This window comes from Cyanistes caeruleus, chromosome 2, assembly GCF_971803275.1.
Source record: "Cyanistes caeruleus chromosome 2, bCyaCae1.hap1.1, whole genome shotgun sequence".
Lineage (NCBI taxonomy): Eukaryota > Metazoa > Chordata > Aves > Passeriformes > Paridae > Cyanistes > Cyanistes caeruleus.
In genome coordinates, this window is record NC_141702.1 from 83959019 (window position 1) to 83985442 (window position 26424).

Genomic DNA, 26424 nt, shown 5'->3' on the forward strand with positions numbered 1-26424 from the left:
AAGAAAATGCTTGTGAAAACTGAAGTGTTGGTAAACAATTTTGTAGCTTTAATTGTGGTACTTAATCTTCTTCCTGGAAATCTTAATATATCAATGTAATCAAATTAACTAGCCTGAAATTTGAATTTTCCTCCCATAAGTAAGAATACATGGGTGCTGTGTGCCAGTATTTCACTTAAGAACAATACCTCTGATTTTTGAATTAGCTTCCAAAGGAGTTATTACTAGGGCTGTTACATGCCTGTATTACAGCTTCTTTTGCAGCCTCCCTAATACTGCACCTTGTTCTGATGTCACTGGGGAAGTGAAACCTTAACATAAGCTCAGCTTCTGTAGAGCACTCATGTTACTATAAATCTCCTATGGGGAAATTGGGCATTTCTGATGTGAATTTCAGTAGAACTAGGCTTGTATCCTTGGTAAATATTGTATTTCGGACATATTTTTAATAAATAAACCATTTTCTTGTTTCCTTTAGGAAAGAAGGTATAGTGGTCATCGGGGCTTTGTTGTTTTGTAGGGTGGAGACTGTTTTCATAAAAACTACTCATAAGTTTAGCCACAAAAATGCTCTAGAAACTTAACTTTTTTTAAAATCTTCTTGTGTCTCAGAAGCTGGTTGTCTAAGTCATTAGAAATTGACTTTGTGCATCATCTTTTACTGATGATTTTTCTTCCTTTTTTTAGACTTGTGGGAGATATATTGCTCTGCACAGGCTTTCTTTCATACTGTGGACCTTTTAATCAAGACTTCAGGAACCTTTTACTTAAAGACTTATGGGAAACAGAGTTGAGAGCTCATAAAATACCCTTTTCTGATGATTTGAACCTGATTTCTATGTTGGTAGATCAACCAACAGTAAGTTCTTGGTGCTTGGAGGGTTTAATTTGAATTTTTATTAGCGTATCCTATTACTGTTAGCTAGCATTATGCTTGCTTAGAGAAGAACTATAATCACCAATATTCCAGATATTGCTGTGCCACATACTTCTGTGGTTTTCAAATGCTCTTGTCAATTTCCACTAAATCTTGGTGTGGAAATAGTAACAAAGCCCAAGAGAAACCAGTGATGCACAATAGAATTTCTCACCTCCTGCTGATCAATACCCAGTCAATCCCCAAACCATGATCAACCCTCTTCTGAGTAACTCCCCCAGTTTATATAGTGGATATGACATTCTATGGTATGGAATATCCCTTTGGCCAGTTGAGGTCAACTGTTCTGGCCATGCTCCCTCCCAGCTTTTTGTGCACCTGCTCACTGGTAGAGCATGAAACAATGAAAAATCCTCGACTTAGAGTAAACACTACTGGGCAACAGCTAAAACATCACTGTGCCAACATAATTCTCACAATAAATCAGAAAAACACAGCACTGTAGTATCTACTAAGAAGAAATTGAACTTTCTTTCAGCCAAAACCAGGACATTTCTAAAACAGTGGCTTTAGTTGTAATTTAGAACAGAGTGCATAAAGTCCTTTTATTCAATGTGAATGTATAAGAAATGGGCAAAGAGTGGGAAATTCCAGAATCTTCAAGTTTCTTTCAGTAAACATTAATTCCCAAAAGCTCCCTTAGACTAGTTTTTGCTTATTTAACCCCAATGTTTAATTTGTCTGTCAAGCTGTCTTTTGACATCCTTACTTACTTTAAAATATACTTTTTGTGATTCTATATAGTTAAAAAATCCATAAAAATAAAATTCTGGAAATATTTTTATACCTGCATTAATAATTCTTCAGCAGGTTCAGATATGCATTCCCTTTGATATCCTCGTTACTTCTTAGAAAAATTTTAATTGAAGAAAAATTCCAGTGATAATTTATTGCAAACTACTCTTTTGTCTTCATCTCTTTTCATTTATTTTTTCTTTAGATCAGTGAGTGGAATCTTCAAGGATTGCCTGGAGATCACCTCTCAATTCAGAATGGGATCATTGTCACTAAGGCATCGAGATACCCACTTTTGGTAGACCCGCAAACTCAAGGAAAATTGTGGGTTAAAAATAAAGAACAGGATAATGAATTACAGGTAAACAGTGTCTTAAAGGAATGGTGCACTCTATTATACTCCTTCAAACATTACTTCTTTAGAGGGAGGTTGCGTTTGAGTCAGTATGATCTGAGATAATTTTAACTTGTATAGAGACTGACAATTATGTAGATGCACCAGCACGAAATTTGAGAAAAACTGTAAATCCCACTCAAGAGCTTGGAAAAGACTATTCAACTTGTATGAATTCTAGCAAAAAGTATAAAAGTATTTTGCTCAAGATGAGTTAGTATGGTCTCAACACAAAAGCAGAAAAAGAGGTGATAGGTAAAACAAAGGAGTAAAATATTAAATTATTAAATGAGAGTAAATTGTGCCACTGTTGGTAACATTACAGATAAAGACAGGATAAGTTACAGCTCTGAAAGTATAGGCAAAGTGCCTCAAGTGTTGCAGTCCATAAGTTAGGACCTGAGATGGTATTCATAATGAGGTTGTCAATACAAAAGGAGGTTGAGAAAATCCAGCTGAAGCCAAACCCATGAAAAATTTGCCTATCCTAACATTACTGCAATCTTCATAGCTCTTTTACAGATTTAGCCAATAGGATAAAACGCCTGCTTATTAAATATAATACAGAGATGTTCATGTGTCACCATTTGCATCACAAATTGTTTTTTCCCAAATGATAAAGCATGGCAAAAGGAATCTGCATTTTAAAACCCTTAGCCTAGATGTTGAGAAAACTCATAAGTCCTGAATATCAATAAATTTTGGAGGGTTTAGGATTACTTAATTATATAGCTTACTAGTTTATGCATGCTTTTAAATAATTTCATATAGTATTAATCCCGTTTCATGAAATATCAATCTGAATTCATAATATTATAGAAGTGATTAATTTTTCAGATTGAATTCAAATTTCCAGAAAGAATTTCTTAACACTTCAAAGCCAAAACTAGAAAATCTAATCCTTCTAGGACATAGAATAGAAAATTAAAGCCTAGGGGTCTCTGATTTCTAAAATATATATAACATCTTTAATATGCAATAAGCTGTACCAGTTTTATTTAGTACATTATTACTCTCAATGAAATTCTGAGGATTCAGTTACAGCCAACCTTTTAATTCACCTTTTTACGGTAATTTTTATTGTACACATGGAAGTGTTTCTGCATAAATTGCTGCATGGTCAACATTTCTAGTACCTTCTTTAAAATGCAGCTAACAAAAGCAATGAAAGAATTTCCATGGTTAGGTCTGTGGTTTTCATGTGAGGAAATACTTTGTCTTTACACCAATTTATAATTTTCTTTTTGAGGTAACAACTCTGAATGACAAATATTTCCGACAACACCTAGAAGACAGTCTTTCACTGGGACGATCACTCCTGATTGAAGATATAGAAGAAGAGTTGGATCCAGTCCTTGATAATATATTGGAAAAGAATTTCATAAAATCTGGATCTGCTTTTAAGGTTAGTAATCAAACAAAAGAAGTGGAATAAGTAGTTAGCCTTGTGAAAAATGTTATTTTACCATTGCTACAAGCATGTGCTGAACCAGGTACATTTTGTATTCCATAGACATATGTAAAGAATAAAACTGAACTAATAAAATATAACAGACAAAGCCTCAGCTGTGTAGTAAGTTGGCAAGTCAAAGCTATGAGTTTAATTACAAGAGTTATTACTGCAGATTCCAAACTGGAGCCAATTATACTTATCTGAGTAAATGCTTAAAATTCTTTCTACTGATTTTCAAGCAGTGCAAATATGCTTAAGGGAGTGGTTTGGTCCTACTCCTTCATAATCCAGGTATTTGAGGCCACCTTGGAGACTCATACGTTGGAGCCTCGTGTCCCCCACTGCCTCACGGCAGATGATCTTCAAGGTTCCTTCTAACACCAACAATTCAGTGATTTGGAATATATACAATATACACTAATCAGATTTTCTGTTGCACATGCAGCTTTTGAGTTAGACTCCTGTTTTGGAATATCTTAATTCTATAAAAATTTATTTTGAATACTCTGAATAAATTTTTAGTTTCTTTGGAAAGATTCTTTGAAACCTGCTTAGTTTTAATAAAGATTAAATTTATGTCCAGTAATTTCTGTTCCATTGTTGGATCACATAGTTCCTTTTAGCTCGGACATAAGAGAATGATGGTTTCTACAAAGGTCAGAAGTTTTTACTACCTCTTAATTTGAGGTGTGATTAGAAACCAAAGGGTTCTGAAGCTATTAATCATAATCCACAGTGAAAGTGATCCCTATATTTAGCTGGAGGGAAACACTACTTTTATAACATACTCTAACTCTTATATTTAGTCACTGACTTTTATTTTCATGACAAAATTGCATTGTGAAATAAATTTCCTCTCTTTGGCATTTCAAATAATGTAATTTTTTTCCTGCTCAATATTACTTTATTTATTTTATTAAAGCTCATTTTCCTCTGTTTAATACTATTTTAACTTAATTCACAGGTGAAAGTTGGTGATAAGGAAGTAGATGTTATGAATTCGTTTAGACTGTACATTACTACAAAGCTACCTAATCCTGCTTTCACACCTGAAATTAATGCAAAAACATCAATTATTGATTTTACTGTTACAATGAAAGGACTTGAGAATCAGTTACTGAGAAGAGTAATACTCACTGAAAAACAGGTAAGTTAACAGTACACATAAATCATAGTGGTTTTTTTTTTTTTTCCATTTAATTGGTTTTGGTATGTAGAAAAAATGTTCAAATGGAAAAAGATGTTAGCCATTTTCTAAAATTATATTCAGATTCAATATAGACATTTCCAAATGTCAAAAATACATTGGGAGGCTCTTAATATATATCTGACTGTCAGTACAACACAAACAATTAATCACCAGGATTTGACATTGATAAGATACATCATAAGATACTGAATAAACATGGCTTTAAAAAATTGGTATTACATGTTTTAGATACCAAGAAAAGTAAAATGTGTATTTCATGACTGCGTCCTACTCTTCCCCTGTATCATCAATCACAATTCATTCACTTGAAAAATCAGAAACTGGATTTTAAGTATCCCTCATAGTTGTAACCCATAAATCATCATGCCATTTTCTTGTTTTTCAATAACAGGAACTAGAGGCAGAACGAATTAAACTCATGGAAGATGTAACTTCTAATAAGAGGAAGATGAAAGAACTGGAAGACAATCTTCTTTACAAACTAAGTGCAACCAAAGGTTCTGTATCAAAGTATTAAGTAGATTAGGCAGATAAAACTGATTCACACTAGGTCCTTTCCTTACAGATTTTGATTTATCCATCTAAGATACAATAAGAGAATGTACAATGGCAGGAGTATGACAGACTGAGGGACTTGGGGCTATAGCATGCCAATGTATGCAACTCTGGACACCTAGTTGTTCAGTTTAACACCTAAACAAGTTTTGTGAAATACATCCATTTTTTTGAGAGCTTTCTGACCCTTGGATGAGATAAGATGTCTGATCATGGGCAAATCTTGGATCCATTAAAAATGTGAATTGGAATGGCCTGGCTTAAAATTGTCTTGAAACTCTTCTGCAGTACTTTATGAGCCTGAACATGATCACTTACTATCTCTGATGGAAAAAGAATCTAGTAACAGAAAATCCTTGAGTAACTAATGGAGATTGATGAATATTGTTGGGTGACTATTTCCCTTAGGATCCTAAGTCTTTTTTACTTTGAGAGTGCCAATGAATAGACTTCAAAATAATTTTAATGATTTGTTGACTATGTAGGTTATGTGCATAAGAAAGGTGACTTCTCTGGTACATGCTGCAAAGCTGTTGGTATAAACACATTTAATATGTTTTGAATGAATTTGCATAAATTTGTTGGGTGTAAAACTAATTTTTAGTTATACATGTCCTGTTTGGTCTCTGTTTTAAAAGCTTTCTGTTATTCAGTAAATAATTTCATTTTTTAAATAAATAATTCCTGTGATTTGGCCTCTTGTTTTATATATATGTATGAAGTAAAAATATTGTTACAAAAATGTTGTAAACATCCAGTATATTATTTTTCAGGTTCACTGGTGGATGATGAATCCTTAATTGGTGTCCTGCAAATAACTAAGCAAACAGCTGCTGAAATAGCTGTGAAGTTGTCTGTGGCAGCAGAAACTGAAGTGAAGATTAACACTGCTCAGGAGGAATATCGACCTGTTGCTACACGTGGAAGCATTCTTTATTTCCTTCTTACAGCAATGAGCATGGTCAATAATATGTATCAAACTTCACTGGCTCAGTTCTTGAAGCTATTTGATCAATCCATAGCCAAGTAGGAAGACACTGATTTTTCTTACTATTCAGATGTTTGCCATTCCAATCTATTTGCTCTTAATTATGTGGGGGTTTTGTGCTTTCTTATAATTATTTAGGTCTAAGAAGTCTCCTGTGGCTCAGAAAAGAATCTCAAATATTATTGAGCATCTTACCTTTGAAATTCACTCATATTCTGTTAGAGGACTGTATGAAAACCACAAATTCCTCTTTACCCTCCTCCTGGCTTTAAAAATTGATATTGAGAGAGGGTATGTGGAAAACAGAGAGTTCCAAACTCTCATTAGAGGTAAGTTTAAAATATTGTTATGTGTAGAGCTAATTCAACTTTTTTAAGTTTTATGCCATTTCAAAGTCTTATTTCCTTGTCTACATGGTTTCTAACATCATTTCTGTGGGAACTGGGCTTATTCAGCTTGGCAAAGGGAAGGCTTAGAGGAGACCCAATAGTAGCCTTCCAACACCTGTGAGAAGGCCATTAACAAGGCTAAATTATCCTTTGGTATGAAATAAATGCTAAGTACACAAGAGTACAGTTAGTATCCCAGAGAAAATTACATAGGTCAAAATGCATAATTTAAAAAGAAATATCAATTATATCTTGACCCCTGGAATATTATACATTTAATCAGAAAGTACATTTCATCCTGTGTTTTTATCCACAGGAGGTGCAGCTTTGGATCTACAGGCTTGCCCACCCAAACCATGTCGCTGGATTCTTGACATGGTATGGCTAAATCTAGTAGAGTTGAACAAACTTCCACAGTTTGAAGAAATTTTGGACCAGGTGATATTTTCTAATTATCTTTTTAATGTTGTTATCCAGTTTTGTCATCATAATTATGTTTCCACAATTAATACAGAATAACATCGTAGAGACAAACAATTAGGTAGCATGAATGGTGGTGTCTTCATTTGTCTTCTGTATGGTATTTGGTATTATATTAATTGAGGCAGAAAAAGAAGAGAAGGAACAGGCGCAAAGGAAAATGAAACTCAATAAAAGAGAGATAGAATAAAAAGATAGAGATATCAAAAAGGCTTGTAAAATTAATATGAGTGTTGGGTTTTAAGTTACAATGTTGTCTGTATTGATTCTGGTGTATTTTTACAAGTGAGCGGTTTGCTGCTTGTTTTTAAATACTCATTTCCGTTCTAAGGTTAATGTGCCATTCAGATATGATAAGCTGGCTACAAATGTATTGTTTTATGTAGATATACATTATATGCATGTAAGCTTGTTACATGTTCAATTTGGTAAATTTGTATTTCTTTTTTTAATGTAGTTAAACCACTCCCCATAGCATTTCTTGTATCTAAGCATACCTTGTTAATCAGGCTAATTTCAAGGACAGTAAGTTCTCCTTGCTTTTACAGCATTGGCCAGCCAAGCCCATTTTGTGATGGCACATATTGCCCTGGAGAGTAGCAGACATTTTAGCTAAATGGTTACGTGCAAGTGGTCCTGGCTGTTTCTAAACCCTGTATCAAGGCCAGAATTGGATACATACCGGCCCAATTCTTCCAGTTTTTGGTTTCTTGAGGTATCAAAATAGAATATTAAGTTAAGAGAAAATTGGAGGAGCTTTAGTAGGGTTGTTCGCTCTGGGTTGTTAGGGCACCAGAACCCATTTCTAGAAAACTCCTTTCACCAGGGATTTTCTAGAATGTGTGCAAACAAAATTTTAGACTCCAAAATACTTAGGTGACCATGTTACCCCAAAAGCTCTCCTTTTTAAATTAGTATTTTAGCACTGCCTTACTTTTTCCACATAGTTGCAAAGTTAAAAAGTGACAATTAAAATTATTTCAGTAATAAATAGAAACGGAATATGGGAGGGTGCCAACTAGGATATCAATTAAAAATGTAAATATTGTAAAAATATCTTCTTAATAATTATTTTTATCCATTAGAAATGCTGTTCTTTTTGATTTGTCATATTAAATACAACTGTATCATTATTCATTTAGATGAAACAGAAAATTATTTAAAGTGACCAAAAAAAGACTGAGAATGGTATGCCCAGTTCTCAAGAGGTTTCCTATGCTTTTCTTTTTTCATGCTAGTTTCAATCTGGTTTTCTCCTCAAAAAAAAAAATAAGTCCCAGATGGCTAATTTAATATAGACATCTGTTTTAAATCTTTATCAATGCATTCCTTGCTCTTTTTCTGGTGTCTGAGAATATTGCAGTAGCTGACCCTCCTCAGTCACTGCATTAAAGGCTCAGTTGCATTTTCACTATGTTCTGTACACTAGTATTCCTTATCCAATTAGGTGAGGACTTCTAAGAGGTACATATAATTGTGATCATATTTGTGGTCAGGTTTACTCTTTCTCAAGCCAAAAGCTTACCAGAATCTGTTAATTTGTGATTCATTGGCTGGCTAGACTGGGACGAATTTTTCTGGTCCTCTTCATATTTTGTGACCAAAAGGAATTAATTAATCAATCACAGTGTTTTCCTCTTGTAGTATAGAATTCTCCTGCTAATTATTGATTTTTTAAAGTAGGTGTGTGTGTGTTTGGTAGGGGAATGCATAAATAACTGACTGGCTTGAGAGCCTGCATCTTAACACTGATTGCAGCAATTGAATTAATGTTATTTGTAATATTTTAATTGCTGTTCACTTGGCATATGTCTTAAATGCTATAGGCAATGTTACTTGTAATATATCCTAATATATAATAATGGCCTCTCATTAGAAGTGACATTTGCAATGTGATTTTACTGCAACTGAAATATATTTATTTGTGTGCTAATATAATATATTTAGATAGCTGAAAATGATAAGGTGTGGAAAAGCTGGTTTGATAAAGATGCCCCTGAGGAAGAAATTATGCCTGATGGATACAGTGATTCACTTGACACCTTTCGCAAGCTTTTACTCATCAGGTGAGCATCTTCAGAAGTTTTGGGAAATTACATGGTGCAACACATCTCAACCTATCAGTATGCTATTATCATAATACTGTAGCTTTAGTTATCTCTTGGTGACATTAAATACCAATTCACTCATATGAAATATGTTTTTATTCAATTGCTTCAGAGGATGCCTCTGCCATCTAAAGGTATTTGTAGAAAATATTTTTTATAGCTTTGCTTTTACATCAGGAGGAATGGAAACTGGGAACCATATTACAACCTTCTTTGAGAAGTCCATGAAAAAGTAGAATATTCCAGATAGTTTTCAATTTTAAAAAAATTTATTTTAAAATTCACTATTTTAAGTACCTCTAAACAAGTATTAAAAAATTAAATAAAAAAGAGAGATGGTGAAAATCAAAATAAGTATTCAAAATCCTATATGAAAAGTGTACTATAAGTTATGTTTTTTGCATCATATAAGACCTCTAAGATCTTGGGATAAAATGGATTTCCCCAAAGAAGCATTCAGTTGCCTTATCAGATCTCAGCATGAGATCATATTTTCCTCCATTTGTTGCATACTTTCCAAGTGATGTAACAAATGAAACAGAGATACTATGAAATACCCCAACAATATTATTTATCAGACCATGATTTGTCTTTGGAGCAGATTCAACCTGTGCAGTAAAAAAGGCTAGAATCTGATGGAAATACCACATTGTTAAATGCTCTACTCCCTAAGAGGGAGGGACCATCTAAGTCCTAAGCATTTAAATAATCTTCAAAAACTGAAGATTTGCAAAGTAATATATTTTATCCAGAAGTAGTTGTTTGTTTGTTTTTCCATGGGAAAAGCACTCATCACCAACACAAGTGCAATCCAGTGCTAAAGAATTGAGTTTGTACCCTAAAAATCTAACAGACGCAATGAATCATCTGCAGAGTTTTACTAAAGGGCAAAACTAATATTTCCCTCTTTGTGTTCTCAAATACAAAAGTTCTTCTTAAAATGAAGAATGACCCAAGCCAGTGAAGGTACCTAGAACAGAAAATTCCAATGCAGTTAAGGCAAAACTATAAGCAACTGGTAAGTATCAAAAGTATAGGGAAGACCATCAGCTCTGCCTATTATTACATCTGTAAAGACAAACCTGCAAACATATATATGAATGTGTGTGTATGCATACACATACATACATATTATGATTTTAAAAATCCCTCTATTTGATAAAAATAGAATTTCTAATTTGAGTCGGATCTTGGAGGAAGAGGCAGTGAATTTATATCTTTGTGTGTATTTTAATTTCTAGGTCTTGGTGTCCAGACCGAACACTTTCCCAAGCCAGGAAATATATTGCAAGCTCCTTGGATGAGAAATATACAGAGCCAGTTATTTTGAATTTAAGAAAAACTTGGGAAGAAAGTGACATGCGAACACCTCTCATCTGTTTCTTGTCTATGGGATCAGACCCAACTGATCAGATTAATTCCTTGTCTAGGAAGCTTAATTTGGGTATGAAAGTAATTATTCATTGTCATATGTTAAAACACAGAGGGGCAATGTAAGTAATTTCAGAGATATTTTTTTTCTGGGAAGTATTTCTTATATTCTCTTGCACCACTTTTTTATTTCTGAAACATCATCCTAGAGATAGAATAATATTTTATATGGAAGACAGTATGCTAAGAACCATTCTGTGTGAAGTTGGACAGTAATTCAAGTCTTTTTTAATAAATTGCTATTATCCTTCCCAGTGATGATAACTTTTTGTAAGCAATTATTTAAAAATTATGTTATGGTGAGAAGCAATAATATTTTATTTTTTTATCTCTTAAGAGCAGGTAACTTAAAAATCAGTAATCTGCATAGAAGATTGCAAGATCAACATTTGTATATTCTGATCTGTAGTTCTACATTATGTGGAAGTTTTGAAAAACTGTGAATACAAACTGAGTTGGGAGTAGATCCCATATATTCTTGACATTAGTCACATTACTGTGTTCATAAATGCAGTTTTACATCTTTGCATTGTGTTTATGAACACTCTGAAAAAAAAATCTTTGTTCATATTTCAAATCCTATGGTGTTGTTAAAATTTGGCACAAATTCACATTCACATTCAGTCACAACATCAGTCACTGTTTTTAACTTCTATAAGTATTGTGTATGTGTATTTCAGTGTTGTTATACAAAATGTCAGTGTTTACAAGATTTATACAGAATGGCATGATGGTGAAGGGATTTTGTTTTCATAAGTATATGTTTTTGCATTACATTTATTTAATTGTGCTGCATTTATATCACTGGTTTTTGGACTGAATTGAAATTCTTTTTCACAATAATGTAAGTTCATTAATCTTATATTGTCAAATATGTTATAGAATGTAGGACCATCTCAATGGGCCAAGGACAAGAGGTTCATGCACGCAAACTCATGGAGGTATCAATGGAACAGGTAGGTAAAAACCTTGCAATATAAGTTGTCTGTTTAGCATTCAGTCTATAATTCCATCTTACTATCAAACGTATCTCAGGTGACCATGTCTTTTTGAATGCCTGAGTTTAAAAACATTTCTCTGTAGCATATATATGTGACAGTGGAGTCCAAGCCAATACTTCTGGCAACAGTGCTACTGAACAGCTTTCCAAAAGCAGCACATTCCTTACTTATCATTATACTATTAACGAAGGGTAAAAGGACATTGGGGCCTGGTACTTTCCTGCAGATCCCACCTCTTTATTGGAATTTTTTTTAATTTTTCCTCTCCCATATAAGAGATATCTGGATGTTGCATAGCATCTGCTAAATAAAATGGTGAGTGTACGTGTAACTTAAAGTTGATGTGCTTAAAGTTGAAGCACATCTGCAGAAGGATGTGCTTCCTCCTAATACTGTTTCACATCTTCCTTACAAATATGCTAGTGACAGGACCTCTTACTCACCAGCATTCGGTGTCTCTTCTTTGTTTCTTTAATTGTCAATCTTTTGGCTTTGAGTCCCAATAATGTCTAAAAATTTCTAAACAATACATAAGAGTTTTTCTTTAAATGTTGTCGTGTATTTTGTTAATGCAGATGATATTCCCCAACAGCAGAACAGTAGAACTATGAAAAACCTAAATAGCAGCTACAGAGAGATAGTAATTGAAACAGCAAATACAATATAAAGTTATAGTGCAAAGGTGATACCTTCTTGTCAGCTGGATATAGGGATTTTGAGAGAGATGGGATCACTTGAAGATGTCTTAAAGCATGATTTATTATTCTTCTTCTACAGTCTCTTGAAGGAGTGAGAACGTCTTCACTGTATTTGGCAGATGTTCATGGTCAGTGGTCACAAGACCACAGGTTACAAGATCTCTTAAAGGTTAATTAGCCAGTAAACTACCACAAAGAATGTTTCTACATTCACACCAATAGTTAATTTTGTCTTATATATCTTTGCCGCAGTGCGGACTTGCTTAACCAATCATATAATGACACACAAAACTACTTGCTGCATTTAAAAACTTATTACCTTTATGACTATTTCCGTATCTTAACTTTAAAACCATAAAACTTTCTACAACCTGACTTAATGTCTCTGTCTAAACTACAAACCCACATTCTTGCTTATGGTCTCTAAATCCAGAAGCCTTTTCCAAGGTCTCAGGTCGTACCCTGTATTCATTTCTGTATTTGAGCTTCAAGACTGAGAATTTTCTGTGCTTGGAATTCCCACAACTGGACACTTTAAGGAGTTGTGGACAATCTTTCAAGTGCAGACATACAGCCATAGTTGCCTGCAAACTCAAAATATGGGGAATCAATTGTACACGTGCATTTTGGAGGGCTAGAATATCTCCCTCAATAGAGTGCAAATATCTCTCTTATCTCCCTTATAAGGGAGATAATAATATCCCTATTATCTCCCTTAGTAGAGAATATTATTGTATAGATGTACCAATTTGGAAAAAGAGAAAAAAATAAATTTCTTTATAGCAAACAACAATTTGTATTATATGTAAGTGCACACATACATCTACTATTTCTTTATTCGTATGTCTAGAATGGTCACTGTCAACTTCCAGTTCACTGCAATGGTGAAAAATGGAATATCCCTTTCTTTTGCCCTTAATTTGAAGCACAAGGACACTCAAAGCAGCACTCCAGTAGAGCTACTAGTAACAATTTCTGAACTACACGCCTTAGTGCTGAAGGGAGGAACATGTGGACATCAGATTTGAAACTACAAAACAGAATTAGTGAATATGAAGACAAATATCTATTTGTTTTGTTTTGTACCTCTGGCCAAGAGTATATAAGATGATTAAAATGTTGTGCTGTGTTACAGGAAGATACTTTTCAAAAACTAAGTCTGATACATTTCGAAATGTACCAAATTGATTAAAGATCTCCCTCAAAAAAGTTGGAGATAAATTTTTCCTCATAAAAGAAGGAAAAAAACCACCTTAATTTAATCTTCTTTTCTAATATCTATCAATTCACCATAAATATTTCAATTACGTATTTTCACCAACAGTAACTGATTTATTTTTAAATGAGCTAAAACAAGATTGCTAAAATGAAATTACAAGCTGTAATGAAATCCACTGTCCATCACTATTTAGAACTGATTAAACAAAGGCTTCTAATTCAGCAGGCTTCTAAAGTGATGCTAAAAAAAGCTGATTGAATTTAAATTCATAAGCAGAAGTTTAGATAGACAATAATCAAATTAGAGGTGCATGCAATTTGAGAGATGAATAAGATCAAAATAAGTGGAAGTTGGATTTCATGCAAATGCCTTTATTAGAGATAAACTAATTGGAGTTAGAGACTTTTAGGGTCTTATTACCGCTTTACACTTACTTTAGGTTGTTATAAACAAATAATTTTTAAAAAATATGTATTACTTAAATTTCAGCTGTTACTTTTGCATTTACATTCTTCTGTATCTGAGGACAGAATTGGTTATCTCTGGTGTTTTGCTGGGAGAGTACAGGAACTTACTTTTGCCACTAGATAGCACTGATACTTTACTTAAAATATTGAGTCTGGTTATGTTATTTTCATTGAGAACAAGAAAATGTGGAAATAACTTTTGTACTAATTTTTCCTATTTGCTTTATCTGTGCCAATATCCTATAATAACAAAAGAGAATATATATTCAGGAACAGAACAAAAGTTATAAAAAAAAAATACATGGAAAACCAAATCTGATTCTTATATAGACAGTTGGCTTCAGCATTATGAATAATTTGTTCTAAATTTTATATGGTAATAGTTGCTATCCTTATTTAGGGAGGCTGGGTGTTACTTCAGAATTGTCACCTTGGACTGGATTTCATGGATGAATTACTGGAGACAATTCTTACTGCTGAGATCCAGAATGACACATTTCGAGTTTGGATAACTACTGAACAACATCCTAAATTCCCAATTACACTGCTACAGGTTTGTTCAAATATTTCATTCAGGTACTTAACAAAGATTATTCAAATTAGTCATGTAAATAGCAGTGAAAAAAATGGAGGGGAAAATCGCAAAACCCAAGAAAAAAATGTGTTACAATGGAAATATCATTTCAAAGGTTGCTTACCAGTAACTGGAAGGTTATTTACCAGTAACCAGAAGTTCTTGATGATGCATTATGTATGTGTGAGTCCACAATAATTCTGTACACAGAAGCCCTTCAATAAAAATTATTTGGCTTTACTTGTATCCCTTTTTGCCCAACCAGATGCCTTGTGGACAGATTAATGCCTGCAAACATTTTTCCAGAGAAGGATTCCAGATTCCTCTATAATAAATAAATAAAGTATTAATAGGACAGAACATACATTGATAACACATCTTAGAGAACATCATCTACCCAATTTCTTTGGATAAACTATAAATGTCTGTTCTGTAGATCTCAAGGATACACTTTTTGTCAGAACCAGGAAAATTGCCTGAACTCTTAAAAAATACACTGAAGTCACTGATGATGGTTCCCAACACTCTCACAGTGGGTCATAATGCTACTTAATATCTACTGTAATAACTGTATGTTGACATTTCTATATTCCCTTTCCTCTAAAAAACAGTGGAAGTCTCCTTAGTCATTCTCATTCTCTCTGAATAAAAATAGATATATCTGATATCCAGGGTGTGAAGGGGAGTAGGACTTCTGTCTTGAAAGAGTGTAGAGAAAACCTTCAGTAGGAATTGTCTGTCACTATGGTCTGTGTATAGAAAGTGAGCTATATGGAATCCTACGTTCTCACCACAGAACATGAAATCACCCTACATCTCCAAGTGGTTTATGAATAGTGTGGTATATGGACATACAGTTTTCTAAAAGTGAGAAAAGAGACCTCAAGAGGGTTGCTAGATGAGTCTTCACTGCATTTATCTCAAATATTTCACATGTGATTTCCCACTATATAATGTCATGTTACCTGTTAAAATATTAACATATTCAGGGATTACAGAACAGGAATAACTGACAAACCAAAGCCCTTTCTCAGAAGAAAAGAGAACTTGCTTTGCTCCTTTTAATATAGAATTTTCATCAAAAACTGAATAGGATATCCTTTGAAATGTGAAAACATTGATTTTCAAGTGTTCCAATTCACTCCAGAAGTAACAGGAACACAATACAGTGTGTCCATGGGCTGCCTGGCCTTTACTGCCCTTTCTGTGCAAGCTATCATGTTACTCAAGCTACACAGACAAGTACTTAGAATTGGAGGGGAAAAAACCCTTTATTTTTATTTTAATTCCTCCAGCACTTTTAGTTGTCTTGAGCAACAGATTCTGGTAGGCCAGTCTGTGTCTGAAATAATAAATTGTTCCATGAGCATTATCCAGCACTGGAATGCAATAGCCCACAGGGGTAAGTAGTTACAACACTCTCTGATGTGAAAACCTGTGCTTACTACCACTTTTCTGAGGGAGCTTGGGACCTCTGACCAACGAACTAATAAGATTTTGCAGAAGCCATTTATTGTTTACATTACACACTTATTTGTACATTCTAAAACTACTGTTCACACGATCATGTATATTTTCATTGGTGCCCCTATCCTGTCCACATGCTCTTCACGCAGCCCTTTGGGCACAGGATTGGTTACAGTCCAAGTCTTCAACTGCCCTCTGTTATCTGGCTCTTGTGGTCCTGCTTTCTTGTTTTCCAGCCTCTTCTTTCTTATTTTTAGAATAGCTTATGTCTCAGCAACCTTGAGAAATTCCAGAGGGTCTGATAATAAACTCTAAATACAGTTTGGATGGAGGATACCATGGCCCAATCTGTTCAGTTACAGTGCTACACTTTTCCAAATAATTTGCAGATATGGTTTGAAAATTAAAATTGTGTAACCACTCTTCCCATTAGGCAGTTTGTATGAAACTAAGGGGCAGAATTCTAATGGACTGTGGCAACTTACTGCCACAAATATGGATTCAACGCCTGCTGACCACAGTGCTCAGGAATATTCTCTGATGAATCTAATTTGCTGCCTTAGCCACAGAGTCCAGAGTAGCCACTGTGAACACAAAGACCTGATCTGAGGAGGAGTGAGATTTCTTTGTATTTATTGTGAAGTTCTGGGAACAGAAATACAATGATGGTCTTGACATTTATATGGGATGCTTCTCTTCCATCATTCAGTCATTGAATCAGGGATACAAAAGCCTTCTGAAAAGTATGGTGACTGCTTTTATGTCATTGATGAAAATTTTTAGGTCCATGGCCAAGTGTCAGTGATGGTTTTAACCAATAAAAATTAAAGGTCTATGTTCAAAATCCTTCGTGGCCTAATATAGTATGACTGCAGAAGAGGAGGCTTAGGGAAGACCTTATTGCAGCCTTGCAGTGCTTGAAGAGGCCCATAGGAAAGATGAGGACATACATTTTAGTATGGCCTGTTGCAAAAGAGCAAGGGATTCTGGTTTTGAACTAATGAAGGTTTTATTTAGATTAGATATAAGAAATAAGTTTTTCACAATGACAGTGGTGAGGCACTAGAACAGGTGAAACCCAGAAAAGTGTTAGATACTCCATCCCTGGAATTATTCAATGTCAAGTTGGATAGGACTCTGAGCAACCTGATCTATTTGAAGATGCCACTGAACATTGCAGTGGGGTTGGACTAGATGGCCTTCAGAAAGTCCTTTCCAATTCAAACTATTCTATGATTCTGTGTAGTCCTTTTATGCGTTTAAGTACATATCAGCTTTATTTCTACAAGGTTTCAGTTATTTACATTTTAATTAGAACTAGTAGTTGTGACATTTTCATATGTTGCTATTTTTGTTTCAGTAAGCAAATACAATTCCTTTATTTTTTTTTTTTGGTGACAGATTGCTATAAAGTTCACAAATGAACCTCCACAAGGCATACGTGCTGGACTGAAAAGAACATTTTCTGGAATTAGTCAGGATCTGTTAAATGTTAGCAACCTGCCTATGTGGAAACCTTTGCTTTACACTGTAGCTTTCCTGCATTCTACTGTTCAGGTATTTCTTAAAAAGTTTGCAAATAGTGGTATAATACATGAAGTCACTCTATAACAGAAGTTTCTGAAACAACACATTCTGATATTTGTCATAGCACTATGCTGCAGGACTAAAGTATTAATTTCTGTAATCTGTATTTCAAGGTTCATGATATCTTTTTTTTTTTTAATAGCTTTGAAACAATTCTCATATGATGGGCATTTAGAATTTGTTTTTTCTCATCTAACTTCAGCTGATCAAAAGTCAGTCATTGGGTATATGGGAAAAATTTCTCTCTGTAGTCAATAGAAATAGATAAGCATGCTGAAACAGAAAACCAGCTTATCTATCATAGCTGTCTTTCTTTAAGAGTGAATATTTTTCTGGAGATATATCATTGTTTCATTCCATTGATTTTAAAGGCAATGCAGATGCCTAACTTAGAGTAGCTATTTTTTAGGTGGCTAAAATTAAATAAAATTCTTTTCATATCTGTGTCAATGTGTTGCCTACATTAATTCTGGTGTGAGAACAATGATATGTATTCCTTGTACTTTAAAGATAAATAAGTTTTGAGATCACAATAAATACTAATAATTTGAGCTCTCTGAATGTACTTACTTTTCACCGAGGATCTCAAAATAGTTATAAAGCACTGTTAAACCTTAGGTTCTACTGAGAAGCTTGTATTTTTGGTGTAGGCAGCTGGTGAGAGAAGAATAATTTTTTGATGTTCACTGCTAAGATACAGCATTCTGCATTATTTTCCTTCTACACTTTTTAAACAGTGAAAAAGTTGTTCTGTGTACTGCCTCAGAATTATACAGTTCTTGTGGAACTAGAAGATCTATGCTTATTCAATCTATCAGTATTTTTAAAAACTATTGCAGTTATTCATCTAGTAAGAAATTTTATGAATTGCCAACCAACCAGCAATATATACATTGTCCTGCCTTTAAACTGACCAATTCTTAATATCCTTTGGTGACAAGATCATTATGATAACTATAACTTAAGAAGTAATTAAAAAAACTTGACAGTAAATCATTAGACTCTTCTGCATGGTATTATTGGTTAATGCTGTCTCATCTGCTTATAAACAACATTTAATTTTGGAAAAGAAAAGATGAGGGGCTTTTTTCAATTCCAGTTATTTTCAAATATTGTAACTAGGCTTCCTAAATGTTACTTCAGGTGTCAAAGACTGTCAGTGATTGCTGATGGTAATATAAAATCTGATGAATATGTTATCGTTTAGTTAATTTAAAAATGTAATTTATTCATTTGATAAATGTCAGCACTACTCAGAAACATAGTTCTTAGCTTCTTGAATTAATTTGTTCTACTTTCTGAAAAAATCATTGAGAAATTTAACTGAAATGGCTTTAACAAATTTGTGTAAAATATAATAGTGCTGTATGTTTGAAGTGTTTGGGCTACAGAATATTTATTCTTTTTGTATAATTATTAACTATTTTTCTGTTATTACAACTGTTATCACTTTATTCCAAATAGGTATGCAATAGTAAAATTGAATAATGTAATGGTGGCAACCTTAAAATAAAGTTGTGAATTTTGAAAAATGTACATTAAAAAAACATATTGAAACAAGACAGAAGTGGCAATACAGAACTGTTTGGAAAAGAGCATAATTATAGGAGCTTGAAAATTTGAAACTATCATTAGTCAACAGTATTTGTAAAAACAAATTTAAAACTGTACAATCCTAAATACATTAATTTATTACTTAATATAAATATTTCATTATCCATACAGAAGTGAGGCATTGCAAACCTGTGCCTTATAAATTGATTTGTGAAGTTATTAATAAATTATTTTGTTGGTTTTTTTCTATATTTATTTATCCCTCATGGTATAACTTAGCTGCATTATTGATGTTTATGAGGCATACAGCCATTTCCTAGGCTACCTTTCTTCTTCAGTTCAATTCTTTACTCCACAGTATTGCTATTATTGAAATTTATTACAGAAAGAAAATTATAAGATGTTTCATAAATATATTTGGTTTTAATTTTATTCCTAAGGAGCGACGCAAGTTTGGACCTTTGGGTTGGAATATTCCCTATGAATTTAACTCAGCAGACTTTACAGCCAGTGTTCAGTTCATACAAAATCACCTAAAAAAAATTGACCTCAAGAAGGTGAATACTAAAATCTGTATGTAGAGTACATTTTAATGCTTTGTACAGCAGCAGCAATTGTTTTTCCCTCATGTTTATTATAATTTACTCATTGCTATTAATTTAGTGCCATTTCTAATGATCAAAGTTTGAGGTTCTCTGCAAGAAAATAAAGCTGAAATATTTTATGTGCTGTCATGCATGTAAAAATACATATTTGTTAAGAACCTTAAAATTTCTTTTTCTTCTTCACTACTATATCCAAAACTAACAAGTCTGTATGTTATCTGTTTTGGAAAGGGAGCTAAAATATTTACTGAGTTTGACAGAGCAGATCAAACTTCTCTACAGCTGCCATACTTAGCAGGGAATAGCCATTCCTAATGAAGCAGCACTCAGCCGAGAGAGAAAGATGAGAAACAGGGAGAGGGGGTTGGGTGGGGAGGGTGGAATTGGGGGTAAGAAGAGAGGCAATAGCAGCAGTGAGTGATTTCAGGTCAAACTGTAATAATGAAAAGTATTTTATTTATATATATATATCCACACACATATATATATACATACATACATAAATACATTTTTATATATATATATATATATATATAAAATATATTATGAGATTTTACTTCTAGAGATCCAGGCATATGAGGAGTGGCTGAGGGACCAGGAGTGTTTAGCCTGGAGAAAAGGAGGCTCAGGGGACCTTGCCACTCTCTACACTTCCTCAAAAGGAGGCTGTAGCCAGGTGGGGATCGGCCTCTTCTCCCAGGCAACCAGTGCCAGGACAAGAGGACACAGCATCAAGCTATTCCAGGGGAGGTTTAGGTTGAACATTAGGAGGATTTTCTTAGTGGAAAGGATTCTCAAGCATTGGAATGGACAGCCCAGGAAGACTGAGGAGTCACTGTGCCTATAGGTGTTCAAGAAACAACTGGACATGGCTCTTAGTGCCATGGTCTAAATTGATGTTTGGTCAAAGATTGGACATGATGATCTTAAAGGTCTTTTCCAACCTAATGATCCTGTGATTCTATATTGATAATACAGAATTTGGCAGGACCAAGCCAAATTCTTCTATAAAATTACAGAGTTGAGCTCTGTAAATAAATTAGAAATAAAGTATTATTGTTATGTGATTTTTTCAATTTACATTTCAGAACATTATAAGCTTCAGATTATATTTAAATTACAATCTTCTTCTTACATATAATAATTCTAGTCTTTCATGTACTTTACAGGGGATATCATGGAACACAGTACGCTACATGATTGGAGAAGTACAGTATGGAGGCCGAGTCACAGATGACTATGATAAGCGTCTTCTTAATTGCTTTGCAAGGGTAAGAGACCTTAGAAATACAGTTGTCATTTTTATTGATATCTCCAATACAGAAATCAGAAGGTCTTCTTTCTGCCGAGCATGCACTTTACTAGTTTATAAGGCTTTTCAAAGTAAAATGAAGTTTCCAAAACCTCATTCTTTGGCAGTGAGGTTCTTCCCCTTGGTTCCTCTTTGGTGAGGAGCAGAAACTTAGCTGGAAATTTATAGATGTACAAAACATACACGGTGAGAGATTTCTCCAGGGTCAAGCTGTTCAGGTATAAGCAATTTATTAATTTGGTAGAGGGAGGAAGAGACCTGTTTCCGCCACCAGCCACAGCGTACACGTGGTCAGGGAGGGAGAGAGAGAGTGGAGAGGGGAGAGAGATAGAGAGTAGGAGAATGGAGTAAGAGAGGTATGGGTAAGAGAGGGCAAAGGTAAGAGAGCTTAAGAGCTAGGGGAGAGAAGTTAAGAGCGAGGGGAGAGCTTAAGAGTGAGGGGAGTAGAGCAGAGAATAAGAGTAGAGAAGGGAATAAGGGAGCAAGTTAAGAGAGGGGGAAGAGTAGAGAAAGGAATAAGGGAGCAAGTTAAGAGAGGGGGAAGAGGGGAGAAGGGAATAAGAATTAAGAGAGAGAGGTAAGAAGGGATAAGGGTTGAGAGAGGGAAGAAGAGGATGAGAGTTAAGAGAGATGCAGAAGAGAGCATGAGAGCAAAATTTTTGTTACAATACATTATATCCCTTTCTATAGTGAATATTCTAATTCCCAGTAACCAACCACTACGAGACACACATACTAGAGAATTTACATTTAGCCTATAAGAACTACTACATTACCATACAGTGTTACATTTTAGACTCTAAAAGCCTTTCAAATTCTTCTATTGCTGCTTGACCTTTGGATTCTGTCAGCAGAAGGGTATTGTTTCATCAACAAGGATTCTCCTTCAGCTGGCTAGGCTATTGTTCTTTGCTTGTATAGTAACTAGTGCTCAGTATCCTATGGCCCAAAGCTAGCTTTCATTTCTATTTTGATTCTAGGTTTCATATTTTCAGAATCTTTTGCTAAACAATCATATTAATAATGATAAGTCTCCCTGTTTCATCCTCCCCAACAGAAAGTCTTAGCTAAAAAGACTTAGCTGGAAGTCAAACTTAATAGACATAATTTTTAATGATTTACTGTTGTATTAAAGTAAAATTAGATGTAGTAGCTGAAACAAGAACCCTAATCTTCCAGGAGTAAAAATGAGACTAAAAATCCATCTAATTAGCAAAATAATTGTTGGATTTCTTTTTTCCCCATGGATTTTTCACAGGTATGGTTTAATGAAAGTATGTTTGACAGCACCTTTTGCTTTTATACTGGGTATAAAATTCCAGTTTGCAAAACAGTGGAACAGTACTTTGACTACATCCAGTTACTCCCTGCCATGGACAGTCCAGAGGTGTTTGGTCTCCATCCCAATGCTGATATTACGTAAGTAGGTCTCAGCACATTGAAAACAGAGAATGTTTCTTTTAGTATTTGGAAACAAATCCCTATCAAATGTTTAAGTAAAATATATTTTTCATAGGAAGCCTAGAATTCATGTGAATTTCTCTGTTGAGTGGAATACTTTCCGTGTATGTACATTGTTATAAATGCAGTATCTTCAGCTACATTTTACATGTCTTTTTAAAGCAGTTGGAAGTCTTATTACTTACTCCTCGTGATTTTACTTTTTTAATTGAAAGCATTATGAAACTTTTATATGAATATGTGATAGATGGTTCTATACAGTTCAGCTAGAGACAGTTTCTAGTATTTGCCTTCTGTTTCAAGCACTTTATTTTTCTGTAAACACTTGTTAAATTATTTTCTGGATTACCATTTGGTTTACAAGCATGCTTTTGGATGCAGCTACAAACTTACATGGCAATCGGTTCCACCATTCCCATTATTTAAAAGAGGCTTTTCAACTGCACCAAGTACTAGTTCCATTTAAAATTTTATCTCTGTCTAAATTCACTCTTTCATTCCAAATAATCTGTGTAACAGCTTGCCCTTTATTTCCTTCTAATATTATATACCTTATGAAAGGATATGAACATCATCATATTTATTTCACTGAAATTCTTAATAATTCTGCCATGAATCATTGCATTTTCATATCCAGTATGTTCACATTCCACATTCATTGTTTCTTCATGTAGCTATTTTTCTACTTTTAAATAAACCAAATGTTATTCAAATGCAGAGCTGCTATGAAAACCTAACATCTTCTAATACTTTTGGATGAAACAATAATTTCCCACAATTTTTCAGTCTCAAAGTTGAGAGGCTGATGCCATGTCAAGAGGCTTGTATTCTAAGCATGCTGTGAGAAGAGTACACAGTTTTATTGTCAACTCTGCCTAACATATACTACTGTTAGTATATGCTTGTGAAAAAAAGAATCTAAGAGTAGATTCTGTTCCAAGTCATTCTCTGATACTTGCAAGACCTCCCTTCTAGAAATGATTAAAGAAAAAGAGCCAAGATTTAATAGAGAGCTAAACAAAGTCTTGAAGATGGACATGCTTTAGATTCAAAATTAGGCTTGTAGGAGAGCTAATTTATAGGAGGAAACTTGAGACTAACACTGTTGGGAAAACTTTAGTGAGTAGGTACATCTCTTTGGTTTCTCTTCAATGCTCAGTTTTTCTTTCATTTGGTGCCTCAGCATATTCCTGTTACTTTAGTCCTTTTTTTTTCCCTGCCGATTTTGCCTTTTAATTCCTTCTTTAGAGTTCGGGGGAAATGAGGCTTCATGTTTTTTGCCATGTCTTATCACAGTCTGTTATAAGTAACTATGTACAGCTACTGTGTCAGAATTTCATCTTTGACACACAGATCAAATGGATTAGCACCCCATACAATATAAAAAAATTTTATTCAAATTCTCCAGAAAATACCCTATCAACTCGTTTCAGAGTATGCAGAAGGCTAACTGTGAGAATTGAAACCCTGAGAGAGCCAAGACCTCTCCATATTACTATTATGGAGAGCAAGAAAAATCGTCTCTCTCACTAATTTACTGTGGCAGTTTTACAGTTCAGCCAAATGCTAAATCTGTTGGTTCCAACAGTAAGGCTTCAATGAATTTCAATACTTTCATTTAGGATTAACACCTGAAGTCACTGAGAATGATTTTAACTTGCTGTATGAGTCATAGGTTCTGCAAAAACCTATGCACATGTTAACAGCTACCTGAGCAGGAAAGGAATATTCTGACAGTCTTCTGCCAAACCCCTTTCCCAACTGGTTCCCCACTGAAACTTTAAATGTAGCTGAATTTTAGTTAAGCTATTGCAAGCTGGTGAATGTAAGGGTTTGAGCCCTGTGCTGTAATAGGTATTGTTTTCTACACAAAGCTGAGACAATGTTTCTTTCACATGCATGTTTTCTTAGTTTTCATTTCTAGTACAGAAAATCCCTGATGGCACAGATTCCAGCTCTCAAATAATGATATTATGTTACATCCAAACTATTGAGAAAATGCTCTTAATAATGCTTTTTGGAGTAAATCAAAATCCATAGAAAATTAATTTTCTTTTTTCTTCTTATGACACAATTCACTTTGCATGAGGGGAAAGCAATATATAAATAGGTATTGAGTGCTTTATTTTACCTACATTTAGGCAACACTGACACTATAATGAGATTCATTAAATGTTGCTGTAGCTTCCCTTATGGTTACTGTAGACTTCCTTAACAGTAACAGAGAAAAATAGATCCTTGTAAAGTGCAATTTCTCTCATCACAAAGCAGACATCTAAAATACATGAGCTGAATTGGGCAATCTAGATAAAAAGCTGTTATGGAGACATCTACACATAAATATCTACCAGTGATGAGGGTCAACCCATCATGTGCAACTGATTCTGTTCTCAGGAGCATGGTACTTCCTCTACAGACTTCTGCCATCTTTTTATTGTTACTGTTTTCATCTATACTTCATTTTATTTGCAATCTAAAGGAAAGTGAGGTTTCCCAAAACCTAGAAAAAATTTGTTGCAGAGTGGTTTTTATGTTGATTATGTCCCAATGGTATGTAAATGAAATTTCTTCTTTGTATTTTAATCTCACTTCCACATGGGAAAATTGTTTTTAATTATGTAAAGGTCAAGATATATATTTTGTCTTTTCTCCTTTCATTTACAAAAAAAAGTCTTGTTCAAACAGTAATTGTTATTTATACAATATTTACATAATTTCTCCTCTTCAGAAGGTTCCTAGCTTGTTTCATTGAAGAAAGAAATATCACTATCTTTTGATTCTGTTCCTTTGATTCTATTTTTCAAAAGCTGTTCTCTCCTTTTCCTCAAAATTTGCATACTGCCTTTTTTCTTTTAATTGTTTCTATTTTTTTTTTTAGACTTAGAAAAACCATTTCTAAAATCCTGTAATTTATTATAATTTATTTGATATTATAATCAGGGAACCTATACCTTCTACATAAAATAGTCTAACAGCAGAATTGGAAGGAGATTGTTTACAGTATGAAGAGGAAGGTTCACGTCTCTATAATCACTACTTGTTAAATGTTAAATCAACTTGTTACTTGTTAAATCAGCAAGATACAAAGGTTACAACCACCAGTATATCATCCAAATTACCAATGAAGCCATGAGTCCAAGAGAAATTTTATCTTTTCTGCTCATATATGGTCTTGAATAAATCTTTCATTCTTTGAATGGGGCCATAAATTGAAAAAAAGCTTGAGTTTTGAGTCTAAAGTCAAGGGTTATGAAAAGCCCCCACCATTCCTACTTTTAGAAGCAGAAAGTATATCCTCTGAGAAGCAAACTCCTGGCAGTATTTCTTTGATTTTTCTGATCTATAGTCTTTGTAATTGCATTTTCAAAAATTTTTTGTTGAAATACTGTAGTATCTAGCTTCTCTGGTACTGTGACCCTGTATCCAAAGCATCTTTAGGTGTTTTAGGAATTCACACATTCTATCTTTGGTTTCATGTCTTACATAATTATGTATGACAAAGTAATAGAAGGAGATGGGTGTCATATGAAAGTCGAAAAGTAAAGCTGACATGCAAATCTATGCTTTGAATCAGTATGTGTGTCCTACATCACTCATTGATACATAGTTCCTTATGTAGCTAATTCCAGAAGGTGAAAGTAGGCATTGCTGACACTTCAGTACTTCAGGCTTGCTTTCTTATTCCCACTCATTGGTTGGTGCAGGATGCAAAAGAAACAATTTCACGTGAGTTTTGATTTGACTTCATGGCACACTGTTTTTTGTGTGTTCTACAAAGTTATCATTAACTATTAAAAAA

General features: G+C 34.0%; 1 protein-coding gene across 7 annotated transcripts in view; it reads left to right on the forward strand.

The window, feature by feature from the left end:
• Positions 1–26424, forward strand: part of DNAH8 (dynein axonemal heavy chain 8) — a 126586-nt gene that overhangs the window by 94169 nt on the left and 5993 nt on the right. For all 7 annotated transcript variants that reach the window (XR_015283599.1, XM_086878340.1, XM_023924402.2 and 4 more), the window contains 16 exons: positions 688–859; positions 1878–2033; positions 3316–3471; positions 4484–4666; positions 5121–5226; positions 6058–6310; positions 6411–6601; positions 6978–7099; positions 9089–9207; positions 10491–10693; positions 11563–11636; positions 14466–14618; positions 17508–17663; positions 19688–19804; positions 21022–21123; positions 22423–22583. Coding sequence is in view for 6 of the 7 variants with exons in the window: in XM_086878340.1 (XP_086734466.1) it covers positions 688–859; positions 1878–2033; positions 3316–3471; positions 4484–4666; positions 5121–5226; positions 6058–6310; positions 6411–6601; positions 6978–7099; positions 9089–9207; positions 10491–10693; positions 11563–11636; positions 14466–14618; positions 17508–17663; positions 19688–19804; positions 21022–21123; positions 22423–22583 (2424 nt within the window). In the remaining variant the exon portion in view is untranslated. The remainder of the gene's footprint in view (positions 1–687; positions 860–1877; positions 2034–3315; positions 3472–4483; positions 4667–5120; positions 5227–6057; positions 6311–6410; positions 6602–6977; positions 7100–9088; positions 9208–10490; positions 10694–11562; positions 11637–14465; positions 14619–17507; positions 17664–19687; positions 19805–21021; positions 21124–22422; positions 22584–26424) is intronic.